The sequence below is a fragment of the Cordyceps fumosorosea genome, assembly GCF_001636725.1.
Source record: "Cordyceps fumosorosea ARSEF 2679 chromosome Unknown scaffold_4, whole genome shotgun sequence".
Lineage (NCBI taxonomy): Eukaryota > Fungi > Ascomycota > Sordariomycetes > Hypocreales > Cordycipitaceae > Cordyceps > Cordyceps fumosorosea.
The window spans coordinates 853,846-881,566 of NW_017387304.1; the positions used below are offsets into that span (position 1 = coordinate 853,846).

The window sequence follows — 27,721 nt, forward strand, 5'->3', positions numbered from 1 at the left end:
TTTACAGGGCATACTCTGGCGTTGGTGGTCGTTTCGTTGACACGGTGAGACATATTGTCTTTGGTGTGAGCGATGTTGTTTGCGTCACGTCGTGGCGGTGCTGCCCGGGTCATACCAAGGGAAACCTTTCACCTGCAGTCTGGGTTGTTTAACTAGTATATACTATCGTACATAGTAAGGTTCATATACCTGTATATGAAGGCACTGTTATAACTAATGACTGGTTTTTTTCTGAGGGGCATCTTGCATTGTGTATTGTATACAAGGCAGTATTATCGTATTATTAGTGTGATGTGGCTGACGGTGGGTATGATCAGCCGGCCGTGCCGGACAAGATGGTCTACCCGTGCTTGACAAGGTCTGTCTGTTGGACATTCTAGAAGGCCAAACGTTCCGCGCGTTCACTGTTGTGTCTGCACAAGACATGAAATGGAGTCTCTTGGCAGGCAAAGAAAAATTCTCGGTGTGGCGGACCGAAGCGCCGAGTTTGGCGTTTTGAGTCAGGGTAGCGCGGTAATGAGGGAGATAAGCAAGCCGTGCAACTTGATTTTCGGGTTCCTTGTTTTGTGGCAGTTTGCCGATTTTATGGGCGAAAGATAGCGCTGTGGATACAAAACGAAGAGATGAAAAAGAAAACGATGAGGAAAATGAAAATAAAAACAAAAATGGGCAACGTTAGGCCGGGAATAAGTCATGACGGAGGCCTGACGGTCATGAAGGATACACATGGTTTCGGCGGAGCCATGTAAGCCCGTTATCGCAACAGGGTCCAGCCAGAACGGCCCGGTGAAAAGTGTGCATGTACTTAATTAAATGAAGTGCATTATTATATTCCGGATGTTTTATTCATCATTTTTCCGGTTTGCCATGGCGTCTTTCTCATGGGTTGTGGGAGATGATGGGCTGACGGCTGAACAACCTTGCAGAGATAAGGCGAACAAGGGACAAGGGGCCAGCTCAACGGGATGATACACACCGTGTTTAACGATTCCGTAGCCTGTCAGCTAGCTTGTTGCTTCCCGTGAGCAGCATGGCTGAGCTAGAAGCCTAGAAGCTCGATGGCTTGGCCATGTGCCGCTTCGGTGACGTCTCAAAGGCTGATGTTGGCCCGCGTCTATCAGCTGGCTGAGTAAGTTGGGTTCACACAAAGGCCTGAGCGAGATTGAGCTTAAAAAGAGAGATAATTACACGACATCGAGCATATCGATCGAGCTGCGGGTCTGGCAACGTAGAGTGTAATTTTACCGGCTATTTTTGTGCAACATGGCATCCGATTGCACCAAGCTATTTTGCCATACTCTCTGCCAGCTACATGGCAAAGATCGAAGGGTAAATGAAAAATAAAAATCGAAAAGAAAGCCAATACAAAAGCCAAGAGTCAAGAGGTTCCACAGCGGGCAGCGACCCGCTGATATCAGGATGCTGCAGGGCCGTGGTCGCGGCAGAGATACGATGGGCTCCATAGTAAAGAGGGCTTTCTTTTTATCTAGCTATCCAGGTCGTCTTTTTCTTCCCTCTTCTCATTCGTTAGCTATCTTGTCTTGTTGGGTAGTATTTTCTGATCGGGCCGTCTTGTCAAGTTACGGGACGGACGGTGAGTTTCGAGGTGAGCTGATGGGGGAGATGCTGCTTCAGGTTGTTACATCCGAGATTGTCTGACCCTGCAAGTTGATGGTCCTGTCTATGCAGAAAAGGCCACTGCGTGCATTTCGGGCGAGAGCCTAAAGTAACGTCACCGCATCTTGGGTTCGGAGATGCACAGACGGGCGGGCTTGGACCATGGCGCGTGCTGCTCCCTGACTACCCTACCTGGCGAGGTGACGTGCGTACGAAGCAGGTAGGTAATATGTACATGACATGGCATGACACGACACACTCGACAGGCAATGCTCGCAGTAAAGCAGGCAAGAGAGGCTATCTGGGCTGCTTGTTGCTTGTTGTTTGTTGCTTGTTGCTTGTTGCTTGGCTGCCAAGTTGTATGCTGGTGGCGGTGCATAGCGACGTCTCGGAATGGCGCAAGCACGAGCCAGTTACGGAAGAGAGAGCCCTGAAGCTTTCCGATCGCCGAGGCGACTTAATTAGCGTTGGAACGGTACAGTTGACAGGTCTAATATGGCAAGCCACTCGGCAATCCTCTTTTGAGAGTATGCACAGTTGGTATAATAAAGCTGCCAGGTGCCTAATTTGATGGTGGTCCGTCTTGGAAAAAAAAACCTTTTTTAGATTAAATTCAATAAAGGCGATGAGCCTTGCTGGATGCCGTCCCGTGTGCCAATACATCGGCGTGGGCGTTCGCAGCATGTCTCAAGTCCGCGACGGATGCGGTAACTAAGTATGTAACTTGATACTTCGCTGGAATGTTGAACTGCCAGTAACAGTTTTTTTTTTAACTTTATTCGGCTGCAACCCTACACCCATGGCTAGCACTGAATAGGCTACTGAACCGGACGGCTCTCGCGGTGCAACCCAAGGGGCAAGAATAAATGGATCAGTAAGGTAAGGTAAAATAAATAGCACATGCGAGCAGTTGCTAGAGCAGGAATACACCGACTTAACCTTGTACCTAGGCATATTCCAATGTTGTTGCCTTCTATTGCATGTGCTGGTTGGTTGGTGTAAGTGAAAGCCGGGTAAGTCTGGCTGTTTGCGTGCGGTACATGATGAAAAAGGACCGCCAAAGTGGGAAAAATTATTATTAGCATCTGGCAATGAAATTCGGCTTCTGAGATTTTGTCAGAATCAGTCGTACGCGTCTACGTTTATTACTGATACGGCCTGTACAAAAGAGGCACCCCCTCGAGGGCCAACCAAGTCGCAGCGTGCATGAACAGGTGGCGGGTTGTCTCAGGTGTCGATGCGCTGTAGATGCGCTGTAAATTTCGACGAGTCAATTGCCCAATTGCCCCTCCTTCCCCCCTTGCAGGAACGCAGGTACTTATCATTACCCTATTCTTAGGTACGATCTCGGGTACCTTTTCATCGCCAGGATACCTCAGGTCTGTACCAGAAGTTCCCTCGCCGTCCACCATCGCCGACTTCCGTCTTCATCCGTTTCGCCTCACATCCAACATTACCCGTCAAGGTCTCTCTCTCTCCCTCTCTCCCATCCCTTCTCGCCATTTTCCCTTCCAAACCCACCCATCAGCATCATCATCACCAGCTATCACACCCCATCCACTCCTATCAATCCACACCCGCTGCGCCGCCGAAATCCACTTGCTCTTGCATCCGTCCACTGTTTTATACCAAAGCATCGCATCCATCACCGACCCAGACCCGGTCTCCAGTCTTTTTTCTAGTTATCCGACCAGACCACCTGTTTTTTCCCAGCGGTACTTGTACTGAATGGATGTCTATCTAGCTCGTTGATAGAGCTGCTACGGTACTTGCCTGCCTCTTCTTCGCTTTCTCCCGTTCCCTCCAATTCTCCTCCCTCATCATCTTCCTACTTCTCTCCTCCTCCTTTGAAACTCGACTGCCAGCTCGAACACTTCACGGCTCAGACAATCACGACTGCTACAGAAACCCTGTGATCGCCGAAACGCCGCCTACCTAGGTACCACTCCAGTAGCCTACTCTGAAATCGGCTTCAGCGACCGTCAGCCACCAAACCGGACCCCCCCACCAAAGGCGCAAACCAGCCAGACAATTCGTGACTCTCATTTCGACGCTGGATAACGCCTCGTTTGTTCGACTAGCCGGTTTTCGCACCAATTGATTACCTCACTTTGAAGTAGTTCATTCTTCTTCAACACTTCATCAACTCTCCCATCCTACCATCGCGACTCTTGCGCTTCTACCACGACTCGACTTGTCCGCCTGTCCCCCTACATCTTGCGAACACCGCCCTCACTTATAAAATCGCTGAGCGGCCTTGGCCCCGCGACGCATCATACACCTCGGCCGAAATGCCGACCTTCAACCCCTTCTCTTCCGTCACCGGACGTAATAGCTATAGCCTATTTGACATTCGGTACGTTGCCTCGTCGCCGACCGTTGGCACCATGGGTGCGCCGTCGTCCTACCCCCACTAACCAATGCCCTACCAGGCTTGACGAGGACTTCATCGTCTTTCGTGGCAACGATCATGAATCTGCTGGCCAGCTTCTCAAGGGCGTCGTCGTCCTCTGTCTATCGCAGCCCCTGCGCATGGAAGATATACACCTGCGCTTGACAGGGACGCATCGTGTCTCGTAAGAAGCCCTGAACTCGGCCGTTCCGTCCACGCCGTTACCCAGTCTCCCGTCGCCGTTGGCAAATCTAACAGTCACAATTTTTAGCTGGGCCGATCCGCGATCTAGCACGCCCGCCGTTGCCGGCCAAAAGGTCGACAAGACGACCGTGATTCTCGATCACCGATGGTCTCCTTTTGTTGGTACTCACGGAAAGAGTATGACGCTACCTGCTGGCAACTACGAATACCCCTTCGACTTTACGCTCCCCGGCGACACGTCAGAAAGCGTCGAAGGTATCCCCGAGGCATCCATTACCTACCGACTCAAGGCTACCGTCAGCCGCGGCAAGCTTGCCTACGACTTACACGCCTACAAGCATCTTCGCATCATCCGCACCCTCGAGGCCGGTGCCCTCGAATTTCTCCATGCCATGAGTGTGGAAAACATTTGGCCCAACAAGCTGGAATACTCGATTGTCATACCCCAAAAGGCCGTCGTCTTTGGCGGTGTCGTCGATATGGAAATGCGATTCACGCCACTACTCAAAGGCCTCGAGCTGGGCGAGGTGACAGCCAAGATGATTGAGACGCGCGAGTGTGTCATTCAGGGCTCTACAGGCATCAACATTCGCGAACACAAAACCGAGCGTGACGTCGCGACCTGGAAGTTTGAGGTGACACGCGAGGATCATTGGCACGACATGATTGAGGAGACTGGACAGGAGGGTTGGGCCCTCACTAAGCAGCTGAGCCTTCCCAAGAAACTGCGCCAGTGCATCCAGGACATCAACCATCACGGTATCAAGGTGCGCCACAAGATTAAGCTCACTGTGGCTCTCAAGAATCCCGACGGCCATATCTCGGAACTCCGTGCCACGCTTCCCGTTTCCATATTTATTTCTCCCAACATCCCCTTTGATGAGCAGGGTAATATGGTTAGCCAAGCTCCTGGAGAGGCCGGTGTGAGTCAGCAGCCAGCTGGCGCTGCTCCGCCCGGCTATGGTGAGCATATTCTTGACCAGCTTTACGAAGATATGGACACGAGTGGCTTCCAAACGCCGGGTGTACAGTCAGGCGTCAGCAGTCCGTTTTATGCGCAATCACGCAGCGGCTCGACCGAAAACCTGTACGGCGTGGGGCACATGTCTCCCATCGCCCCCGCGGCGCTGTCCTCACGACTGGCGGATGTCTCCCTGGACCCCTCGCAGCGCAGCGTATCGTATTACTCTCTCAACTCCCTCTCGGGGCGCGTGTCTCCCAACCACGGCACCGGTAATAGCACCGGCTCGGCGGCCCGATCGGAACCCCCGTCGTCCAACAACCTGACACGACACAATAGCGAAGAGGAGGGTTCCGATCGGGCCTCGACCGAGCACGCTCAGTTGGACCCTGGGGAGTTTGCTGAGCTCAATCGCGTACCAAGCTATGCTACAGCGGTGCGGACACCGGCCCGCTCGCGCGTACAGGCGGCGGGAGGGCCGCTTCCCGACTACCAGACAGCGCTCAGCGCCCCTTGCACGCCGCCAGCGACAGAGGGCGGTCATGAGATTCTGTCGCCTATTGCCGAGCGTACTACAGAGGAGTACAACACGAGGCGCCCAGAAATGTCGCGAAGCGCTTCAAGGCGCACCCACAGCGCCGTGCCGCTTTCTGCGTAGGCAGCAGAAATCTTTTCACGAAACAGAAGCCGATGAATTTCCTCATTCTTCCTCAGTCACACATATAACGTCATTCATACCACTAGCATACATATCTGGCGTTTTCATCATATTTTTTTGGGATACCTTGCAGAATCCATGTCGAATACGAGAATGGAAGTTTGCTGCAGTTCATATAGACATGGGCACAGACTAGGTTAGAATTCTACCCTCATAATACCACTCATCAGTAACAGTATTTTTCACTTTTGTAATTGCTTGTTAGTACGCAATGTCATTTCAGTTTCATCCGATGTTTTCTAGTTTATCCTGATTTCCTTTGGTCAGTGGTCAGTTTCAGTTTTTAGCATCATGCTATTACATGAGAAATCTCCACCAACAAGGCACTGCTGCTTCATGCACAATGCGCCGAATGTTCTAGAGGTTAGACATGGCTAATTACAGCGCACTGAATTGTTTGGCTCTGTCGAAAATTGGGTTGTACTGGCAATGCTGACGGTTCGTGCGCCATCATCGGGTAAAGACCGCGAGGCAATGGTCCCGGTACTATTCGTACCTAGTAAGTGTGTTAGTGCTCTCAGTACAATGTCACGAATGTTGACATATCCAAGGTTCCGAAAAAGGCAGCTCACATGCACAGCCGCCCGAAACCCTGGAACAGCTGGCCTTGGGACCCCTGACAGTGACGATGATCAGGGTCCGTGGCATTTATCTGGCTTGGCGTCTTGCATCTCCCACAAACCTGCCAACATGTTGCCTACGCCTACCTACCTGGAGATGCTTAAACAACTGATACATGGTGAAACCATTAGTAGACCAAGACTTTACCTAGGCTGTTTTGGTGCACGAGCATGACAAGTTTGCTGTGCTTGGGGCGGCGTTTTCCAAGATGCGATTGTGACGTCACTGGTGTCAAGAGACAAGCCCTTCCCGTTGACTTCTCGCCTCTTGGCGCGCGACGATAAAAAGGACTGTACACGCTTCCCCAGACAGCTCAAAGCCTGTAATAAATTGCTGAAGAAGAGCGATTTTTCTTTCTCTTTATTCTGGCAATCTTACGCCACAGCTTTCCCTGCTGTTTGATCTTGTTCTTTTCACCTATTAGTTATCCTCTATTGGTACCCTTTCCGATCCCCCTACCTTACAAGCTGGGCGTACATCGACCGCCAAACACGAGTCGAACAAGAAAAAAAAAGAGAAAAAGCAGCCGGTTCCGAGAATACAGATTACAATTTCAGTACGTCAAAATTGGCCATGATAGCCGGTCCATCACGGTCTCGGCCCGCTACGGAGACGAAATCATCCCCCGCGCCCTGCAGAGATCAAGGACAATACCTAGACACTGGAGAAGGAAGGAACAGTAACTAGGATGGCGGTCCTGGTCTACGATGGGCATCAAGTGGTCGCTAGTAGTCTCATTGATGTATCCCCAAAATCAGGGTTTTCTGGGCCGAAGAATCCCCCTCCAAGGCAATTTAGGAACTATTTGCAAATTACACCGCCCTTGCCCCTCCCCGTCCTTCATCGGCCTTGGCGCCGCCGCAACCTGCATGGCTCCGCCAAGGAAGCGAGGCAGCCCCTCTGCCCAGAAAATCATCTCAACATCTCCCTCCCTGGCGCTCTATTTTCCCCTCGCTAACGACTTCGAATTACCCAGGTTTCCCCTCTTCTTCCTTCGTACGCATAGCTTGCCTGCTATCTGTGCTTTGCCTACTTTTCCGCGAGACCTTTCACATACCTTTCTACCACACTACACGAACGACTATGGCTTCCCCTGTCTCGTCCACGCTGCCCTCGCGCACAGCTACCGGCATGAGCCTCGAAGATGCCGTCCCCAACGTGGACCCCACGACCGTACGTGGCCTACTCTAACGAAGCCCCCAAACCAGATCACTAAACTCCTCATCCTCTAGACCGCAGGACTCCTCGCCGAGCGCCTCCAGGCGTGGAAGCACGCCGTCGGCTACCTCGAGGACTACATGTCCGCCGTCGAGAAGATCCACGGTCGACACGCCAAGGAGTACGAAAAGGTGCTGAAGACGGTGTCGAGCCCGCTGAAGGAGGGACACCACTTTGACCAGTCTCTCGGCGGCATCGCTGGCTTTTTCGAGAACCTACGCGCCAACACGCAGGCCATGATCAACACCAACCTCGAGACCGAGAAGAGCATCAAGGGCTCCGTCCTTCCCATACTCGAGCGTCTGCACAAGGAGATCAAGCACAAGGCCAAGGAGCTCGACTCCGGCGCCTACTCCGGCGCCAAGGAGGTCGAGAAGCTACGCAACACCACCCAGAAGCACATTGAGCTGCTCGGCCAGCAGACGGCCGCCTTCGATTCGGCCGGCGGCAAGCTGGCCGCTGGCGCCGACGACCCCTACGTCGTCTACCGCGGCGTCCTCCACCGCCTCTCCAACCAGGTCCTCGCCGAGAACAACCACACCAACGATCTCATCTCTGTGCAGAACAACTTTGCGGCCTTTGAGGCGCATATCATCGAGGTGCTCCAGGAGGCCGTCGGCGCGCTCGTCCAGCTCAGCGCGGGCCAGGCGGATAAGATCCGAGCGCTGCACGCCGACGTGCTCGGCACCGTGCAGTGCGTGCCCAAGGACTTCGAGTGGGCCAACTTCTCCGTCCGCTGCGCCGACCGCCTCGCCGACCCGGCCGACCCCGCGCGCTCCGTCGACGCCATCAACTTCCCCAACATGGCCCACGCCGCCACCCGCCCGCTCATAGAGGGCTCGCTTGAGCGCAAGTCGCGCAACAAGCTGTCCTTTGGCTACTCGACCGGCTACTACGTCGTCACCCCGTCCAAGTTCCTCCACGAGTTCAAGGACTCGGACGACGCCCGCCAGGACCCCAAGCCGGAGCTGTCCATCTACCTGCCCGACGCCGTCATCGGCGCCCCCTCCGGCGACAAGTTCAACATCAAGGGCCGCGACAAGAGCAAGACGTTCTCCAGCAAGCTCACCGGCAGTTCCGAGTTCGCCTTCAAGGCCCACACGGCCGCCGACGCGCAAAAGTGGTTCAACATCGTCCGCGGCGTCTGCGGCGCCACCGGACCCGCGGAGCCCAACTCGCCCGTGTCGCCAAGCTCGCCCGCCTCCGTCGCCTCGCCCACCGTCGCCTCGCCCTCGTCTGCCACGAACCCCAAGGACGACGCGCTCGCGCTCAACGCGCCGTCGGCCGTGTCGCATAAGGACCAGGAGAGCGGCGTCACCAGGAGCGTCTCCGGAGCCTCGGCCAATCCTGTCCCGGCGGCGGCCACGACGGCCGCGAGCGATGAGAAGAAGAAGGTGGCTGAACCCGACTTCTCTTGATTCGAAGCGGAGGAACGGCTGAGGAAGCAGAAGAGTGATGTGGGAGGAGATATTTTGGCATGACTTGAGCTTTGTGCACACCTACTAATTTGACTACTACCCTTAATATATGAGCGTTGATTTTTATGTTCTTGTACATACACGTCCAGTTCGATAAATAGTAGCGACACCAACGCGGGCGTAAAAGTTACATGGCGACTATGTATTTTCATGACAACTACTCCGTATGCAGTTGTACATTACGTTCAAAAACTTCGGTGAAATTGTTGGCAAATCTCTGGCAGCCTACTAGGTAGGCATTAATAGAAAATCTGCCAGGCAATTGCCAGTCACTACGATTGTTACTAGGAAATTGACGGCCAAATGAACAGATATAATTATAATAAAATGTGTATTGTGGTGGATATGGATATAAACTGTACAGGTGTACATGTCTACGAGTCTAGCACCTAGGAAAAGTCAGCGCGTGTCTCTTCCACAAGCTTGCAACGAAAAGAGGTATATCTGCATGATTTTCAGGGTAAAGTGCCTTGTCACAGGCGATATCGTCAATGCAAATTGGCTACGTTGACCGTCGTGATAATTGTAGCATCATTTGAAGCAGCGGGAAAGGGGCACGGGTAAAGAGGAAAAGGTACTAACCTGTTACGACTCTACAAGCATTGCTGCTCTGAGTTGTTAGTTCAAAAATGGCTGAAATACTGAAGCAAGTTAGCTTTGAGCTCTCCTTATGTCTGGTGACGAGATGAACATTGCTTCTGTAGTCAGACGTCGAATGAGTTTGTCTTCGCAGCGTGAGCTCGGACATATGCTTGTCATTTTCATTCTTGTTCATCATCCAGAAGGTTGGCAGGGGCGATGCATGTTTCGCACTAACCCTTTGAGACGACTACTAAAAGTTCTGTTTGAGGTCAGCGCTGGTTCTAAGCAATGCTGGCACAAAAGGGAGTGATAAGGGTAGTAAGTCAGGTAAAGCATGAATGGTAAAAAAAAGATAGTGTCAGCATCGAAAACTCGAATAAGACTCGTCATCTGTTACATCATATGGAGGAAAAATGCTTGGTTGTGTAGACATATTACGTACCCTGTGAGATCCTACAAGACCAGCTTGTTCGATCATCAAAGTACAACTGCAATTGATGCTGCCAAGCGAGTCAGCATTACTGTTCAACCACAGCTTGCTCAAGAGGTAGAGGAGTATGTGTGAAGTCAGTGGGCGAGGTTTTCTAGGCCTGCCGCAAAGTGGCTTGTCTTGCTCATGTGTATATATTCGGAGCCCAGTGCCGCTTCATCATTCAACGAGCATGTGCTGAGTATGCTTGCGTCGGGGGCAAATTCGTACCTTTCTACAATCTTGGCAACAGTTAGCAAGGAAGCTTGACGAGAGTTTGCGATGCAGAAAAAGTGAAAGGGATTTGCGTCAGATATAGCCATTTAATATCTTCAAGGAAAGATCTCAGCCGGTAATTTCCAGCGTATATTGTTTACGAATTGATCATCATAACAGCGTTGGGGGATGAAGTAGGAAGGTAATATGCATACGTACCAATTCAATGCAGGCTGATGCTGACCATCACGGTCAGTTAGCAGAAAGCTGTACCCAAAGGATCCGCACGCACAATCGGCCTGTTATTAAATGTTAGCTTGAAGCTCAAGCGATTAAAACATTCAATCAACGCAATGAGTGGTCTTCTTTCAGACTGATGTGTGAAAAGAGTTTTCATTCCAAAATGGTCAAAGACTCTAGTTTGCGGTTTCAACGTGTCATCAGGAAGATTGAAGGGAAAGGCATTCTGCTGGTTGGCGCAGTGCAAGGTGGATTGTCGCTCCAAGGACTTACCAAAAGGCTTTTTCTGCTTCCAGAATCATGCTGATGTGATGGAAAGGAAGAAGCTGGTGTGCAAAAACTGCTTCAATAAAAAGCGAATTTTTGGTGGAGCGGTGGCAGGGTTATGTAATCGTATCACGAGACTTCGCGCGTTGGGCGCGGCAACCTTGGGGGCTGGTGCGTGTGGCGTACTAGGTTTCTGTAGGGGCACGCACGCGCCTTGCAAATGACCAGTCGTGGCTGAAGCTGTTGCGTTCATTGTTGCGTCGTCAATACCTAACAACATCAATTCAAGATGCCTGAAATTGCCGAAAGTAGGTCGAGGGCGATTAATCGACGGGGGTCGATACTAATTGTTCGCGTTAGTCGCACGAGCAGTGCATTTTCTGCGCATTCACTTGGTTGGTAAGCGCATTGCTTCTGCCGAAGCCATCGATGATGCCAATGTGTTTGGCAAGGTCGGTACCACCGGTGCTGCGGTGGCAGCTGCTCTCAAGGGCAAAAAGGTGCGCAGTTTTACCCGTTTCTGCCTTGTTTATGCTAACAGCATAGCAGGTCGTATCCGCGGGCACCCAGGGCAAGTACTTTTGGTAAGCAAGACCGTGAATATCTCCTCGTCCATTTGCTAATACACGACAGGATAACACTCGACAAGCCTCCGCACTTAGTAATGCATTTTGGCATGACTGGTAAGTTGGTTGTCGGTTACACGAGCTTTGACATTGCCTAATGCGCCACAGGTTGGATTCACATTAAAAATGACAAGACTGCGTACACCAACTACTTCAAAAAGATGGAAGATACTGAATATTCCGTGTGGCCTCCGAGATTTTGGAAGTTTCAGATTACCACGGACGACAAGCCTGCCGTGGAGATTGCATTTACAGACCCGCGCCGTTTTGGCCGTGTGAGACTGGTGGACTGCCCCGGAGAAGACATTCGCAAACACACCCCGCTTGTCGAGAACGGGCCCGATCCTGTCGTTGACAAGGATCGCTTCACTGAAGAGTATTTGCGTGGCAAAATGCAGTCGCGCCATGTTCCCATCAAGGCTTTGCTCCTCGACCAAGCAATGATCAGCGGCATCGGCAACTGGGTTGCCGACGAGACGCTGTACCACGCCAAGATGCATCCTGAGCAGTACTGCGACGACTTTAGTGACGTCGAGATCAAGAAGCTCTACGATTCCATCTGTTACGTCTGCGACTTGGCTGTGGAGAAACTTGGCGACTCTGATCAGTTCCCAGAACACTGGCTCTTCAACCACCGCTGGGGCAAGGGTGACAAGAGCTCATCATCGCAGCTTCCCAATGGCGAGAAGCTCTCATTCATCACCGTCGGCGGGCGCACCAGTTGTTTTGCGCCAGCCATTCAGAAAAAGACGGGTCGCGTATCAGGCAATGCTAAAACAGAACCCCTCGTCAAAGAAGAGTCTGGCGATGAAAAGGTGCCACTGAAAAAGAGTCGCAAGTCGACAGGTAAAATCGCCAAGGAAGAGTCTGGCGATGTAAAGGCCCCCCTCAAGAAGGGTCGAAAGCCAAGGGACCAGGCTGTCAAGCAAGAGACGAACGATACGCCAGCCACCAGCAAGCGGTCGAGCCCTGCAACGAGCGAGAGCAGCAAGAGCAAAAAGGCTAAAGTCGAGACGCTCGTGGAAGAGAGTGGCAGACGCCGATCTGGGCGCCTGAGAAAATAAACGTGAAATAATGAATGGCTGGATAAAATGATGAGCAGGTATGGGTGGCGAATGGCTGAGCTATCAAAAATCCTTGTGCCGTCTATGTAAATATATTATACATCGTGTACTTTCCTTGTTAAGAAGAAACCCAGTATTTACTCGTGGCTTTTTTCTCCAAGCGTCAGTAGAGCGTGGAACTGCTCGCTCCGGAAGTCATCTTTGAGATAGCTATTTTTGGACGACGTTTCAAACCAAAGCAAGGTGTGATCTTCCGCCCAACGTGGCCAATGCTCATATTCGTCGTCTCCGTTGGGGTCTAGATTGTAGAGAAAGTTGAAGTAATACTTTCGCGTGCTTCTGGAAGCATAGTTTGCAGGCCAGCCGATAAATACTTGAAGTATGTCACTGGCGTGGAACGTCCCCAGAACTGGCAGCCAACTTGAATACGATGACAAGTACGACCACACCGGCACGTCTGGGTGAGTGGCGGTGGCGGATTGCAGGAACCGGCGGCGAGCCAACGTAAATGTGTGGTCTCCGATCATGGCAGCGACATGACCAAACATGGAGTAGGGCTTGTACGCCGACGTCGCAAACGGACTGGTTGTGTTCGTTGTAGAGTACGTGCCAGCCCATGCAGCGACCTTTTCCGCCGGCGCGTCGGCAAAGTAGACGTCGGCAAAGTAGCGCGCGAGATCGTCATCCGACTTGACGCTCCGCTGGAGCAATGAGAAGAGAGTGCCCTCATCCTCTTGGTTCCCGGTGATTAAAGGCACGGCGTGATACCTGCCACTCTCGGCAATCTTCTCTGGGCTTTCCCGCAGGACTGTACCATCTACACGTGGTGTGTAGATCATCTGGGTTCCGTAGTAGGAAAAGAGACTCGGGAAGTTGTTGGTCACCGCCCCGTAATATGTTGCAAAGTCTACTGAACGGAGACAGGCCAGGGTGTCTTTGGAGCCGTCACAGCCAGCTTGTGCCACAACTTTGTTGTAGGTGGCTTGCGGCTTGGGAGCATCAATTCGAGCCGCGGGGATACCAGCGCCAGAGTTGGCGATGCCTCCGCGGAACAGGGGCTTGCCCTTGTATGTTGCGTCGCCGTCAAAGAGGTACGATTGGTAGACAACAGAGAAGGCGCCGGCAGATTCTCCCCACAGAGTCACCTTGTCCGGGTCGCCGCCAAAGTCGGCGATGTTGTCGGCAACCCATTGCAGAGCCATGCGCTGGTCCAACAGGCCGATGTTAGCACTGCCGTTTTGGAGCATTTCCTTTCCAGCCATGAACCCGAATCCGTTTAGGCGGTAGCCGACGGCGACAAACACAAAGGGCTGGTTGTTGTCGACACCGGCCTTGATGAATGAAGAGCCGTCATAGGTACTTGTCGATCCCAGCTCGAATCCACCTCCATGAATCCAGAATAGCACAGGCAGGTTCGCGTCGGAGCTGATATTCGCAGGACGCTGCACAGACACTGTCAAGCAGTCCTCCTGTCCTACCACATTCTTGAAGAAGGGGAACTTCATCAGATGGCTCCCGAATTTGCTGATGATGTACTGATCAACAGCCGTGCTGGGAAATTGGGGGCACTTTGGAGCTGTCCCTGTCGCGTCAATGTTGGTGAGATGGTTGTCTGGCAGCCTTTGGGGCGGGCGCAGGCGAAGCGCGCCTGTTGGCGGGTACGCATAAGGGATGCCGTTGAAGGTTTCCACACCGGAGCGCGAGCGTCCGGTGATGATGCTACCGGAGGAGAGGCGAGCCGTTACGGGCTCTCCCCGGCGAACAAACAGATTGAGGCCGAGGCCGAGTAGTAACACAAGGGCCGCTAACCAGGTAAAGGACCTGCGAGCAGTGCGGAGAAAAGCCATGGCTTCAAATGGATCAATGAGTATCCAAAGCAACCTTCTGGCGTGAAGATGGAAGACGACATTTAAGCAATGAGATTATTGCTGTATCGTATAGCTTTATTACGTTGATGATGCCTCCTGGATTGCCCCGTCGGGGGCGGGTTTTGTTAGCGGCCCGCCACGCCCCGTTGCCGAGGGTAAGGGGACGCACGCGCAGACATAGTTTCGGATTGCCCTCCGACACATTACTATAATAACCTCGCCCTCGGGACTGACGGAGTTGGCAACCTGAGCGTCTGGCTGGGATTATACGAGAATTGCTCATCCCGCGCAGTACTAGGAAATAGTCATTATGAGTAGGTTACTTTGCGGAAACTCTCTTAGAGGATTAGTTAGTACTACTTTGTCTCAGTATAAACAGTCTGAAATTAAACTCGGCAGCTTAATAAAGGAGAAGGAATCATTTAAGAATTTGTTTCTAATTCTTTCAGGCAGATGAACTAAGCTATTAGGATGGTTAGGGCTAGGTCTTTCATATATGGGGGAGAGAACTTATGTACCCCAGTTGCAGAGCCTGGCGCTTCTTCCAGAGAGAGGACGGTAGTCGAGCAGTGAATCGATATCCTTCTTATCGGGACAGAGGCGTCCATTTTGAACGGATTGTTGATACGAGCTATCGTAGTCTCTAGGGCGATTTGCGCTGTCCATGTTGAGCGATTGACAGGGAGCACTTCAGAAGTAAGACATGGAGAACTAGGCTGAGAAGGAGGACAAATGTGGCAGGGACGTCCAACAAATATATATTTGCGGCAGGAGACCCTGACAGCTCAAGAGCTCCATTTTTAGATGCTACTACTGGTACAGACACCACGTACGCCTTGATTCTTCCTCATAATTCCGGCGAGCCCAGGGGCTGCTCGGGAGCTGCTCAGAAGCTACGCAGCAGCTACTGAGGCAAAGGAAGGGCAGCGCCATTAACTTGAGCACCCTCAGAGAGCGCAGACCACATAGCAAATAACATAGAAGCGACAAGTGAGAAATAGCAGTTTCGACGTAAAAGAACAACCAATTTGCACTTGAATCGAGCACAGCCAAGCAAGTCTAATAACTGGGTTATAATAGGGGCCAAATATCATGCCATCTTGAGAATCCGTGTATAATTCAAAACAACGCTTTCCGTATGCTGTATTGTAAAGTATAAATGCAAAAAAAAAGTGATTTCAAGAAAGGAAAATCGGATATAGATGTTGATCCGGGTGGGGAGGGGGGTTACGTTAGTTGGCAGCATCGGCAGCATCGGCTGCAACATGGAAACCGACGGAGTATTGCGTTTCGTTGTCGGGCAAGCGAATCGGTATCATGCTGAGGAGGTTCGTAAACTTTTGGCCGTTCTTCTTGTAGTTGGTAATGTGTAGTTGTATTTCGTTTCGAGAAGCCACTGCCTGATCTAAGCTTTGGATCGCAGCACTATGTTGGTCGAGTAGAGTGTCTGCAAAAGGATAAATGCTTTGTGGCGAGTGAAGGAAACGAGGATTCTGTCCTAGAACTTCACTGATGGTGTAGCCGGTCAACTTGGAAAAGGCCTCATTGGCGTAGATAATGGGAGAGCCGGGAAGGTCCAGATTGCTGACGGTAAGAGCGGCAGAGCAGTCTACGGGCCCTAACTCGAACTTGGGATCAGGACGGGCCAAGACACTAAACTGTTGGGAAGCAGTTAGATGATGCGAAGAAGGTGGAACTTTCGAAGGACATTGTCGTACCAAAATCGACATAATGTCTATACCACTAGGGGCATAGAGCCCTGGATAAATGATGGGATCCTGCCCAGGCTGGAAGCGGGATTGTGTAGGCAGCTTCTTTTCAGCACCAGGCGAGGCCTCGCGAGGGAAGTTATGCTCCAAGGTTGAATTAGAAACAAATTGTCCAAGGTTTTCAGGACTTGTTTGAAAACTTACTGACATGGCGTGCGACTCCCATGGATTCATGCTGGGCACAGTGATGGGTGCTCGCGTGAGGGTGCACATGGTGCTGAGGCTTGACTTGGAAGGTTGACAAAGTAGGAGAGAGGGTAGGTGAAACTTGAGGAAGCGAATAGAGGCTGACAAAACGGCAAGAAAAAGAATAACAATAAATACTAATAACATAAACTAGTCAAGAGCGCCACCAACAAAGAGAGACGGGTTGACAAGAAGTACCGGGGACCTGTGAGAAGGGAACTAGCATGTACATTGGGCTCACGGCCCTAAGGCGGTATATTTTACAGGATAAGAGGCCACATGGTACAACGAGGCACAAGCGATGCGCGCGATAAACTAGTATTTGGACATCGACGACGTAACCACCACGAGGGCCAAGACAAAGCTACATGTACACTCGAATGCGGTTCCATGCGTGACTTGGCTGCAGGCACCCAAAGACACTCAGCCCAATCCGGGGGCAGTGTCAGAGACGGGCGAGCATGGAGCTTGGTCTACGGAGACAGACGAAGCCGGGCTCGATCGCGGCGGATGTGCTCTCCAGCCCCGATCGAGGACGGGCTTAAAGGTGGGGCCGTGCTGGGCTAGACATCTGAACCTTCCAACGGAAGATCGGCTGGGCAAAAAAAAAAAAAAAAAAGGGCAGAGGCGCGGGGCCCGTTTTGGAGCGAGACGAAAGGGGAAAAAGTGAAGGAATCAGCAGGGCTGGACTAGAACGGGCGGCACGGGAGGGGAGGGGCATCGACATTTTGCAAAGACATCGATATTTTCAGCACCCAAGTTCGCTCGTAATACATGCGGCGAGCGCTGTTGGCTGCGGTGACGCGGTGACGCGGGGAGCTATGTATGTAGTCGGCCAGTGCTTAAAGTGTCCACCAAAATGGCATGACAGAAGTAGTGTGACGGCGAGGCAACAGCCTGGGCCTTGTGGTGACCCGTTACAGAATCAGTCGACAATATAGATTGCAGGCGGAGTTTGTCATGGCTATGACACGTTATATTTTTCGGCAGTTACATCTCGTGATGAATGCTCTGTCTGGAGTGAGGCGTTCGGCAGAGAACGCTATGTGGAGTGAGATGGAGGGATGACTGGAGCAGCTCGCAAGCTCCTGGAAGTTTCACGTTCTTGCAGGGGCTTTAATAGGGCAATCGGGCCACCCCCTACAGGGCGTTACAGGCAAGACAAACGCTGAGCGCTGCAACTTACTGCATTGTTGTGTCTTGGCGTGGCTGGCGGGGCGTCATTGGTCCGCTGCAGGCTTCTTGTCCGCTGCAGGTAAATTTAGTACATACATACACACAGTAGATACATAGTTAGCCGACATACATAGCGTCGCACTGCAGAGCTGACCTGCCTGGGTTGCTGTGGTGCTTAATAAAGCCCTGTAGGCTTTCTCAGCACTTGCAGCACTTGAACTGCGCTGGCAGGCAACGGCGCGTGTTCTGACGCGCTCCCCACATCTTGCACATCGCGATCCAGCTCAACACACAACTTCATCAAATCCGAGATTCACACCCTTGGCAAGTTGCACAGCACTCGCCATGTCTCAACGCTTGGCCAGTCGAGCGAGGTCTTCCACCGCCAACAGACCTGCTACCTCTGAGTCACCCGACTCCCCAGAATATGAGCCCCTAGACTATCCCCTCGACGACGATGCGCGACGCGCCCTTGAACGCTTATCCACCAACCGTCTACAGAACAGGTACATCAGGAATCTCAAAGCCAGCACCGCCAATCTTGGCAACGTCGTCAGCGATATCCAAGAACGCCTACACAAACGCCGAGCACACCTTCTCAAGCAGAGGCAACGCCGGCAAGGCAAGGACCCCGTGAATGGGGAGGAGGACCTGGACCATCTTGAGCAACACCTGGACGACTACGCCCGCAAAGTTGATGAGGATTCTCGCGAGGCCGAGGCCAACCTTCGCCTCCTGATTGATCAACACTTTGCGCTTGAAGATGAAGGAAGGATTATCAGCGAGATCTACACCGACACCACAAACGCACAAGCCGAGGAGATCACGCGCCAGCTGCAAAAAGAACGCCAACGAGAAGAGGCTATTGAAATTGCCCAGGCCAACGGGGACCCCGCTCCGCCAGAGGAAGAGGAAGAAGAGGAAGAAAAGCCGCCCCCGCCTCAAAGCATAATCGACTCCCTCCGCCAACGACGGGCGGACAAACGGCGCGAGTACGAATTGCTGAGCGTACAGCAGCGGTATGCTACCCACAACGAATACGCAAGCTTCAAGAAGCTCTGGCATGATGCGGCCCAAGGCGAAGATGGGCCACCACTCGCCGACGCATCGCGCTGGTTTGCCGCCGACGGTGCGCCTATACTGCCGACGGTCGCTCCCCGCGCAGGGCGAAGGCGAAGCAGGACCGCCGATGCAGGCGACGACTCGGATGACGATATTGCCGTGGCACGAGAAGTTACTAGCTTACGCTGCCCTCTTTCGCTCCAAGAGTTTGTTGAGCCCTTCAGCAACCGGAAGTGCAAACACACGTTTGAGAGATCAGCCATTGAAGACTATTTACCGGCGACCGGCCAGGTTCAATGTCCGCAGACTGGATGCTCCCAGGTATTTTCATGGCGCTGCATTACTATGCGAATATGAAAGCTAATTGTTACTTGACAGACCTTCAGACGCGCCGACTTTGCCCAAGACTTTTACCTCGACCAGGCCCTTTTGAGACGACTCCAGCGCAGAAATGAACAAAACCAGTTGGATGACATGGACGTGGACGACGAAGCAAATACATCTGTTCAGGTCGAAAGCACGAGATCTGTGAAGCGCACAAAGCGTGAGTCGTGAGCTGCAGGCTTGGGCTCGAGAAGTTCGAAGACCACTGCCACTGCACGATCACGACCAGTGCACCAAAATGCAACAAAAGCAACAACACTCTGAGAATGTTGCCAGGTATCAATGACCGCGCGGAATTGCTCAAAGCGTTATGGCGACGTCGCCATTCCAATAAGAGAGGTCAGGGAGAGATGCCAGGCGATGCTGTCAGAACACGACGACAATGGCGACAAGAAATATCCAGTACGGAAACATCATCTCTTGAGCGAGTGTTGACTCTGTCACGCATGCTGCATTTTCCCATCGCCGGAAGTCGGTCTTTGACTTTACCATAACCAAGCAGCCGAATAATCACGACCGACGACCCGGTCCAACCAGAGTCGCAGCCGGCAGACAAAACCGGGGCCGCCTGGTGGTTCGGAGATGGTCGCTGCAAAGACGCACCAAAAATGCACCAAAAATGGCAGCCGAAGAGGCTCAAGGGTGGTGGCATCATCGACGCTAAACCATCTTTGGTCAAGGCGATTGCGTGATTGTCCTCAACTATCAACAATTTCGCCCCGAACCAGTCAATAACACGGTAACAGGTGGACGATGCGCCGTTTTGCTAGCAAAACTCTCTGGTATTGCTGGCCCGTCTTCGCAATGCTCGAGTCGGACCCTCGGCACTCCCGTCGCGCAATGGAGGAAGGCGGGCCCGTCTGGGGTTTTCTTCTCACGTTCGAAATAGAGTCAATGCTATTTGTCTTGTGCTTCCTTTCTCTCCTCCTTCCATATTCTTCCCCGCGTCTGTGTTGCTCTCCTGCCTATCAAACGTTCTCTGCGGCTCTTGTTAGAGGCGTAGGAACAAACCTGGGTGACCTGTCTATACATATCTAACCAACACAGGCAATATCCCCTCCTTTGATACATGAACGACAGGACTCTCACATCATCTTTGAGCATGTCTTCCTCACAGTCGTCCTCCACGCTGCCTTTTGGCCAGCACGTGGCCATTGGTGACATCTCCGGTCCGACCTATGTCACAACCCAGCTTCTTGTTCAGCACATCGCCTACAAGCTCTCCGACAAGATCTTCTCCTACTCGCCCGAAACCTACGACCTCGACGTCGCCGCCAAGCGCTGGGCCGCCGACGGCGACAGCAACGTTCACAAGTACACGCCCGAGGTCCTGAGCCTGCAGACCCGCGTAGGCGCAGGTGCCCTCGCCCTTGGTTACATCTTCTCTCCCGATTTTGATGTGACGAAGCGCCACATCCCGCAGACGCTGCTAGCCTCCTCTGGCAGCCTGCAAGCCCTCCGCGCCACGCTCGACCAGCTCTCACTGCTCTACAGCGTCTCCAGCCCCTTCGTCGCCCACGTCGCGGCTGCCGACTACTCGGCCGCTCACGGCATCGCCGCCAACTATGATGGCGCGCTTCGCCTGGCCGAGGAGCTGGGTCTCGGTCTCGTTGCCTCTGCCTCGACCTACGAGGCCCAGCACATGTCGCTCTTTGCGACGCTCCTCGCCAAGGTCCTGCCCACGCTGCACGTCTACGACGGTGTCCGCGTCGCCCGTGAGACCCTCCGCGTCGTCGATGCTCTCGGCGAAGCTGGCGTGGCCGACCTGTACGCCAAGCTCGCTGCCGAGGCCGAAAAGCTGAACCCGCGCCTGGACAACGCCGGCAAGGTTGTCGAGCTTCTCAAAGCCTTCAACGACGAGCTCGGCACCGTCTACGCTCCCTTTGAGTACCACGGCCACGAGACCCCTGATGTGGTTCTTGTCACCTTTGGCAGCGTCGAGGCCCAGGTTGCCCGCCAAGTCATGACCAAGATCGCCGTCGAGGGCGCCAAGGTCGGCGTCATCAACGTCCGCGTCTACCGCCCCTTCATCGAGGAGGCCTTCCTCACCGCCATCCCCGCCTCCGCCCGCACCATCGCCGTCCTCGGTCAGGTCAACACTGAAGCCGCCCTGCATGATGAGGCCACTCAGTCTGCCCTCTACGGCGACGTCCTCACGGCCGTCACCTTCGCCGGCAAGTTCGCCCAGGAGCCCGACGTGCTTGACATCAAGTACACGGCCGCGCAGACCCTGACGCCCCAAGGCCTGGTCAACACCCTCCACAAGGTCTTTGGCAATGAGGGTGAGGCCAACACCCTGCCGTCGCTCATTGCTGCCGAGCAGTACACCTTTTGGGACCTGGATAGCTCTGCTACCGTGGCCTCGCCTGCCGTCATTGGCACGCTTCTCGCCAAGCAGTCGACCTCCAACGTCTTTGTTCGCGAGGTCTACGATAACCTCACCCAGGGCGGTGCTGTCCGCTCGGACCTTCGCGTCTCCAAGAAGACACTCGAGGCTCCCTACGACATCAATGAGGCCGACGCCATTGTCGTGGGCGATGAAAAGATTCTCAAGGATGTCGACGTTCTTGCTAGCGTCGCTCCCGGTGGCAAGGTCATTCTAAACCTTCCCGGCTTCAAGGAGGCCGATGTTGAGAAGCGTCTCTCGTCTGCTTTCCGCAAGACGCTTGCCGACAAGGATATTGCTGCCTTTGTCCTCGACCCCGCTGTCCTCCCCGCTTTTGAAAATGACCCTTCTGCCTCCAAGCTGCTTCTTGAGCTTGCTTTCCTCAAGATTGCGCAGCCCTCGGTCTCCCCCAAGGGCATCACCATCACTGCTAAAAATGTCAACCTCGAACAGGCTGCCGAGGCCGTTGACCAGTGCTTGACTAAGCTCGAGGCCCGGGCCGAGACTGAGGAGGCAGCCACCATCGAACTGCCTCTGACTATCCAGCCCAACAGCTTCGTCTCTTTTGCCAAGGATGAGGATGTAGAGTCCCTCCAGCTGCAAGACTGGCAGACCCTCGCTCGCGGCATTGTCTTCAAGGAGGCATTCGGCACGTGCGAAGCCGTGCGCCCTGACTTGGCTGTCACCACTCACACGGTCACGGTCAAGGAGAACCGTCGCCTCACGCCGTCGGACTATGACCGCAATATCTTCCACATTGAGTTTGATCTGGGCACTACCGGGCTCACCTACAAGATTGGCGAGGCTCTCGGCATCCACGCCGAAAATGACGTCAAGGACGTCGAGGCCTTTATCAAATTCTACGGCCTCAACGGCGATGACGTGGTCCAGGTGCCCTCTCGTGACGACGCGTCGGTTACGGAGCTGCGCACCGTGCACCAAGCGCTCGTGCAAAACGTCGACATCCTGGGCAAGCCGCCCAAGCGCTTCTACGAGGCCCTCGCCGAGTTCGCGACTGACGAGACGGAGAAGAAGAAGCTCGAGGCTCTCGGCAGCCAGGCCGGCGCGGAGGACTTCAAGAAGCGCACCGAGGTGGACACGCTGACGTACGTCGACATCCTGGAGGAGTTTGCGTCGGCGCGCCCCAGCCTCCACGACCTGATCAAGATTGTCAGCCCGCTGAAGCGCCGCGAGTACTCGATCGCGTCGGCGCAGGCGGTGACGCCCAACTCGGTGTCGCTGATGATCGTGGTGGTGGACTGGGTGGACACGCGCGGCCGGACGCGGTACGGCCAGGCGACGCGGTACTTGTCCCGTCTCGCGGCCGGCGCGCCAGTGACCGTGTCTGTCAAACCCTCGGTGATGAAGCTGCCGGTCAAGGACACGGCGCCGCTCATCATGGCCGGCCTGGGCACGGGCCTGGCGCCGTTCCGCGCGTTCGTGCAGTACCGGGCGATGCAGAAGGCGCAGGGCAAGGATATTGGCGCGATCCTGCTGTACCTGGGCTCGCGGCACCAGCGCGAGGAGTACCTGTACGGCGAGGAGTGGGAGGCGTACCGGGACGCGGGCGTGGTGACGCTGATCGGGGCGGCGTTCTCGCGCGACCAGCCGCAGAAGATCTACATCCAGGACCGCATGCGCCAGACGGTGGGCGACATCGTGCAGGCGTACATCAAGGACGAGGGCAGCTTCTACCTGTGCGGGCCGACGTGGCCGGTGCCGGACGTGACGGCGGTGCTGGAGGAGGCCATCGCGGCCGAGGCCAAGGCGGCGGGCAAGAAGGTGGACCCGAAGAAGGAGATTGAGAAGCTCAAGGAGGAGGGCCGCTACGTGTTGGAAGTTTACTAAATTTTTTTTTTTTTTTTTCATTTTGTGTTGGCTCAGGTTGTCATCATAATCATTGTCCATCATCATGGCATTGGATATTTAGAGGTTCGGAACAGCGGTAACTCAGATAGATGATGCAAAAGCATAACCCCTTGTACTCTCTTGCTCATATCCTTCTTTCAGTGCACGTTCACATCCAGCGAGCCCGGCAATGAACGCAGGTCTTCCTCTCCCGCGCCACGGCTCTCTGTCGTCGGGCAGCCCCGGCGACGTCCTCGTCGCAGAAGGGCTATGGAGCGAAGTGGTAATCCGACCGCACCGAGTGGCTGGCCTGGTTGGGCAGCAACGGGAGCCTATCTTCGCGCACCCTCTCCCCTGCCGTCGGGACGACGCCGTCCTCTGCACATCTTTTCCTCGCCCTTGCTTCCTATTTGAGCTCCAGCCCTGCGCAAGATGGCTGCCTCGCCATGGGTGGCGCGGGGAGGCGCAACCCGGGCAAGAGCCGAAGTGGCGGGGAGCGGGCGGTGCGCGTGGGGAGAGGGAAACAGGTACCTAAGAAGAAAGGAACAATGCCGATGACAGCCATGCTGCATGCTGGGCTTGCTGCACCGACTGCCTGCCTGCCTGCCCTTGTCAAGATGGCATCAGAGCATGCATAGGAATGAACAGCAAGGCGACCCTCCCGTCGATACTTGCGGTTGGTTGGGCGTTCTTGCCCGTCTCGCATGCACAGGGACAACACAGCGATGCAACTATTCCGTCCCGGGCTTTTCGGAGTCCAACAGGCCGGAGGTTTGTGTCCGCGTTTACTACGGAGTGCATCAGGTAGGAGATGTCCTCTCTGTCTCTCTCCTTGAGAGCCTGGCAGGGCATCGGGTTGACAATGGAGAAGGGTGGGGTGATTGCCGATCTGGGTAGTAGTGGTTGGGAGAGAAGAATATGAAAAGAAGAGTCCATTATTATGCCGCAGGATATGTATGCTTGGGAGGTGGCTTGCATTGCCCACCTACATACCTTTGCAGCCTTGTTGGTGAAGCCAGACCCTAACCCACTACCCTACAGTTAGAAATATATTAATGTTAGAGCGGTGTGACGACGGTCTCGGGAGAGGTGAGAGGGGGAAAGAAGAGGAAAGCGGGTGTTTTGAAACGGGATATTGAAGCAAAAGGAAATAAATCGAGAATGCTGTCGGGGTACCTCCGAGTCGGTGAGATGCAATATTATTGAGTCGGCAGATAGGCTTGGGCAAGGGGGCGTATGCGGCCTTGGACATGTCGGGTAGCACAGTGCTCAAACGTGAACTGCGGCAGTGTGACGAGAATGAGGTGGCTGCATAAGCTGGTATATTAAGAAGACAAACTAAAACCCGAGATTTTCTACAACGGAAGAGGACGCAGGGATCGGTGCCTCTCGTTGGTCAATGGACGAAGCAAGCCTCTTGGGGTAAGACGATCGTCAAACTTCCTGTGCCTGTCTATGACGACCTAATGGGCCCCCTGTACACGGGATAGTGCAGGATGACGACACAGGAGGGACAGGAAGAGACCTTTTCCAAGGCGACAGGACAAAAAAAAACGTGTGTAATTTAAACTTTTCTGCCGCTCCTCGTTGCCAGGCGTTGTGGTCGTCGTATCGTGTGTCGTGTTCGAACTGCATCTTCGCGCCAGGGCTAACGCCTCGGCCTTCGTGGTGTCCCCTTCGATGCCCCTGGGCGGACAAGACAGGGGATGGATGGAAAATGTCAAAGCAAAATATGCACGTCCTTTCAAGTTGACAACGGGGGAATCAAAGACGGACACATGACAGACAAACACCCCGGGACATCCAGGAAAAGTACTCCATCCAAGCAGCCTCGATAGACGACCCCCCCCCCCCCCCCCCCCCCCCCCTGTCCTTGACAGCGCAGCGATCCCAGCACATCGGTAAAAGCGCCACTCAAACTCTTTGTTGCCGGGTTCTGTCGCTGCGCTTTTTTCCCCTGTCCCGTCGTATCGTCGTCGTCGTGGCTGGCTGGCACCGGCGGAAGGCGTGGGTTGCGCGCGGTCGGGACGAGAAGGCGGTCAGGGGAAACCAGGCGGCCGAGAGTTTTGGAGTCTGGGGAAGAGAGGCAGCTACGGGCCAGAGTTCCCGAACTTTCCGAACCTCTTCTAGACGACATGATCTTGTATCCGCTCTTCCTCCCTCTTCCGCATGTTTACCATTTTGGACGGGAAATACACTTCACGCGCGCAGATGCAGTTTGCTCAACTCCAAGAACCTGGGAGCCCCGCCGCTGAACCCAGCTACAAGGACCAAGTAAGCCAGGAAGCTTCTTCCATTTTTTTTTTCTTTTGTGAAGGGGAAAAAAAAAGAAATCATTTCCATTCTCAAAAAAAAAAAAATGGACAGGCCTGGGCAGCGTGGTCATTAAGATATCCGTCGCCAGTTTTTTTTTCGTTTTGAGTTTGACCTTGCAGATGCCTTCAGCTCGTCAAGATACGATGGCTGCTCCGTATGCTGCAGATAATCCAGTCGCCCTACGCCCCCACTCGCGTATTAAAGCCTTTCTTGTCTCCAGACGACTGAAATTGCCCAAGAATATCAATCCCAAGTGTATTTTTGTAAACCTGTAATAGACCATACAAATCTCCAGAAAAAAAAAAAGAAAATGATAAAAAAAATATAGCAAGCGAGTGGCCATATCAAAAACGCCGATTCGTCAATGTCCTGGTGTATGTATGTATGTATGTGTATGCGCCCTCGGTATGGCTTCTTTGCAGCTGACTTCTAGTATGCGTGTGCCGTCATCCATCCACCGCCTCGTGGGTATTTCTTCCCCCCTGCCATTTGCTTCTTCTCCTCGCTTTTGGTCCATCGCCTTGGTTCGATGCGCCTCGCCTCCCCGACCCTCCTGGCTCCTCCTATCCTCTCTCTTACGCGATCCAGTCTTGGAGATCCCCCGCTACTAGGTACGTCGGATTGGCCGAGTGGCCGTCGCCACCCACCTTGTCCCACGCCCAGCGCTCTGTGTAGTCCTTGTCAAGTGTGCCTTGCATCATGTCGGCAATATAATCCCCGATGACTGGCAGGAACTTCCAACCGTGGAATGATCCGCCCGTAGCCACATACAAGCCATCGCAGTGAGGGTGCGCAGTGATGAGGAAGTCGTGCGTCGGTGTCGAGGCATCCCTAGTAAATCACCGTGTTAGTCACTGTCCTGCAACCTAGCAGCAGACTCAACTTACCAGCAAATGCGATACGACTCAATCTCAACATCATTGATCTCCTCTCCGTAGATACCCTTGTATGTCATCTGGGCTCGCTGCTTGAAAAAGTCGACAAACTCGGCCCCAGTCCATGTGTTGTACTTGGGGTCGCTCGGCGGTAGCGACATTCGCTCGCCCGTCGCGGGAAAATCTTGGAAATTGGTGAAGCACATGTCGCAGTTAAACTTGATGGTGCCATCGCTGAGGATGGACATGCCCTCGCCCTTGACACTCTTGAGGCAGTTCTTGAGCACAGGCACCGATGCAAATCTCGCCTTCTTCTCCCCATGTAGTTTGGCATAAAAGCTGACGGCACCCGTCGCCAGGACGCGATCGCCGCTATGTAACTCCTTGTTCTTGGGGGCGCTTTGCGCAAGGAGGGGTTCGGTGCGTGCTCCGGTGGCCATTAGAACCTTGTCCGCCAGGAAAATGCTTCCGCTTTTGAGGGTCACACCGATGCATTGGCCGTCGAGGCCGAAAGCAAGAGTGTCCATCTCTCCAACGACGTATTCGACACCCAGATCGATGCCCGCTTGCACAACGGCTGCCAACGCCTTGTCCGCCTCGGCGATTCCCACGTTAGGGTTGAAGAGAACCTTGTCGAGGTCCTCAAAGTCGGCAGTGGCAAAGATACCGTTCCACCGCCGACGAACCTCGTCAATTGGAAGCATCTCACACTCATGTTCAATGCCCAGCTTCTTATAAGCATCAATGCTTCCCTCGGCGAAGTTGGTCGGATCGGCGCGAAGCATGCCAGTTTTGTGGTAGAAGGACTTGTAGAGGTCGTCGCTTCTCCACATGGGCATAGCCTTGACCATCATCCGCATGTAAAGCAGATCTGGGTAATCGTCACGAACAATCTTGTTGATGTCGTGTGAGGCAGCTCTAGGGCTGGGAAACATAGCGGTATCAAGGAGGGTCACTTGAACACCGCGCCGAGCCAATGACAAGGCGGTACCGGCGCCAAAGTTGCCTGCACCAACAATGATGACGGAATTGAAGTCGGGCGCGTCATTGTCCGGGGCAGACATGGAGGATGAGGAAGACAGGGGTGTGGCGGGTATCGAAGGCGACGGAGGAGTTGAGGACGGAGATGAGGAGGGAGCTGAGGGATCCAGCATGTACGTGTTGGTGATTTCGCGCAT

At 53.7% G+C, this 27,721-nt stretch overlaps 8 protein-coding genes across 8 annotated transcripts; 5 read left to right on the forward strand and 3 right to left on the reverse strand.

Annotated features, from left to right (window-relative positions):
* Window positions 1–3,908: 3,908 nt before the first annotated feature.
* On the forward strand, window positions 3,909–5,832 carry ISF_02467 (Arrestin-lik; the record flags this gene model as incomplete). Its single annotated transcript, XM_018846073.1, has 3 exons — window positions 3,909–3,973; window positions 4,050–4,193; window positions 4,281–5,832. 3 exons carry the CDS (start codon window positions 3,909–3,911, stop codon window positions 5,830–5,832), a joined length of 1,761 nt encoding a protein of 586 aa, XP_018706780.1.
* A 1,764-nt stretch (window positions 5,833–7,596) lies between these two features.
* On the forward strand, window positions 7,597–9,149 carry ISF_02468 (PH domain protein; the record flags this gene model as incomplete). Its single annotated transcript, XM_018846074.1, has 2 exons — window positions 7,597–7,686; window positions 7,746–9,149. 2 exons carry the CDS (start codon window positions 7,597–7,599, stop codon window positions 9,147–9,149), a joined length of 1,494 nt encoding a protein of 497 aa, XP_018706781.1.
* Window positions 9,150–11,272: 2,123 nt separating this feature from the next.
* ISF_02469 (Ribosomal protein S13-like, H2TH) lies at window positions 11,273–12,673 on the forward strand (the record flags this gene model as incomplete). The annotated part of the gene is made up of 5 exons (XM_018846075.1): window positions 11,273–11,291; window positions 11,344–11,483; window positions 11,533–11,567; window positions 11,617–11,666; window positions 11,718–12,673. The coding sequence occupies 5 exons, from the start codon at window positions 11,273–11,275 to the stop codon at window positions 12,671–12,673; spliced, it is 1,200 nt and encodes a 399-aa protein (XP_018706782.1).
* A 137-nt stretch (window positions 12,674–12,810) lies between these two features.
* Window positions 12,811–14,520, reverse strand: ISF_02470 (lipase 3 precursor; the record flags this gene model as incomplete). Its single annotated transcript, XM_018846076.1, has 1 exon — window positions 12,811–14,520. One exon carries the CDS (start codon window positions 14,518–14,520, stop codon window positions 12,811–12,813), a length of 1,710 nt encoding a protein of 569 aa, XP_018706783.1.
* A 1,253-nt stretch (window positions 14,521–15,773) lies between these two features.
* On the reverse strand, window positions 15,774–16,523 carry ISF_02471 (GATA transcription factor LreA; the record flags this gene model as incomplete). The annotated part of the gene is made up of 3 exons (XM_018846077.1): window positions 15,774–16,199; window positions 16,260–16,394; window positions 16,455–16,523. The coding sequence occupies 3 exons, from the start codon at window positions 16,521–16,523 to the stop codon at window positions 15,774–15,776; spliced, it is 630 nt and encodes a 209-aa protein (XP_018706784.1).
* Window positions 16,524–18,017: 1,494 nt separating this feature from the next.
* On the forward strand, window positions 18,018–19,289 carry ISF_02472 (chromosomal organization and DNA repair protein Mms21; the record flags this gene model as incomplete). Its single annotated transcript, XM_018846078.1, has 2 exons — window positions 18,018–19,055; window positions 19,113–19,289. The coding sequence occupies 2 exons, from the start codon at window positions 18,018–18,020 to the stop codon at window positions 19,287–19,289; spliced, it is 1,215 nt and encodes a 404-aa protein (XP_018706785.1).
* Window positions 19,290–20,220: 931 nt separating this feature from the next.
* On the forward strand, window positions 20,221–23,352 carry ISF_02473 (sulfite reductase flavoprotein component; the record flags this gene model as incomplete). Its single annotated transcript, XM_018846079.1, has 1 exon — window positions 20,221–23,352. One exon carries the CDS (start codon window positions 20,221–20,223, stop codon window positions 23,350–23,352), a length of 3,132 nt encoding a protein of 1,043 aa, XP_018706786.1.
* Window positions 23,353–26,243: 2,891 nt separating this feature from the next.
* On the reverse strand, window positions 26,244–27,721 carry ISF_02474 (sarcosine oxidase; the record flags this gene model as incomplete). The annotated part of the gene is made up of 2 exons (XM_018846080.1): window positions 26,244–26,499; window positions 26,556–27,721. 2 exons carry the CDS (start codon window positions 27,719–27,721, stop codon window positions 26,244–26,246), a joined length of 1,422 nt encoding a protein of 473 aa, XP_018706787.1.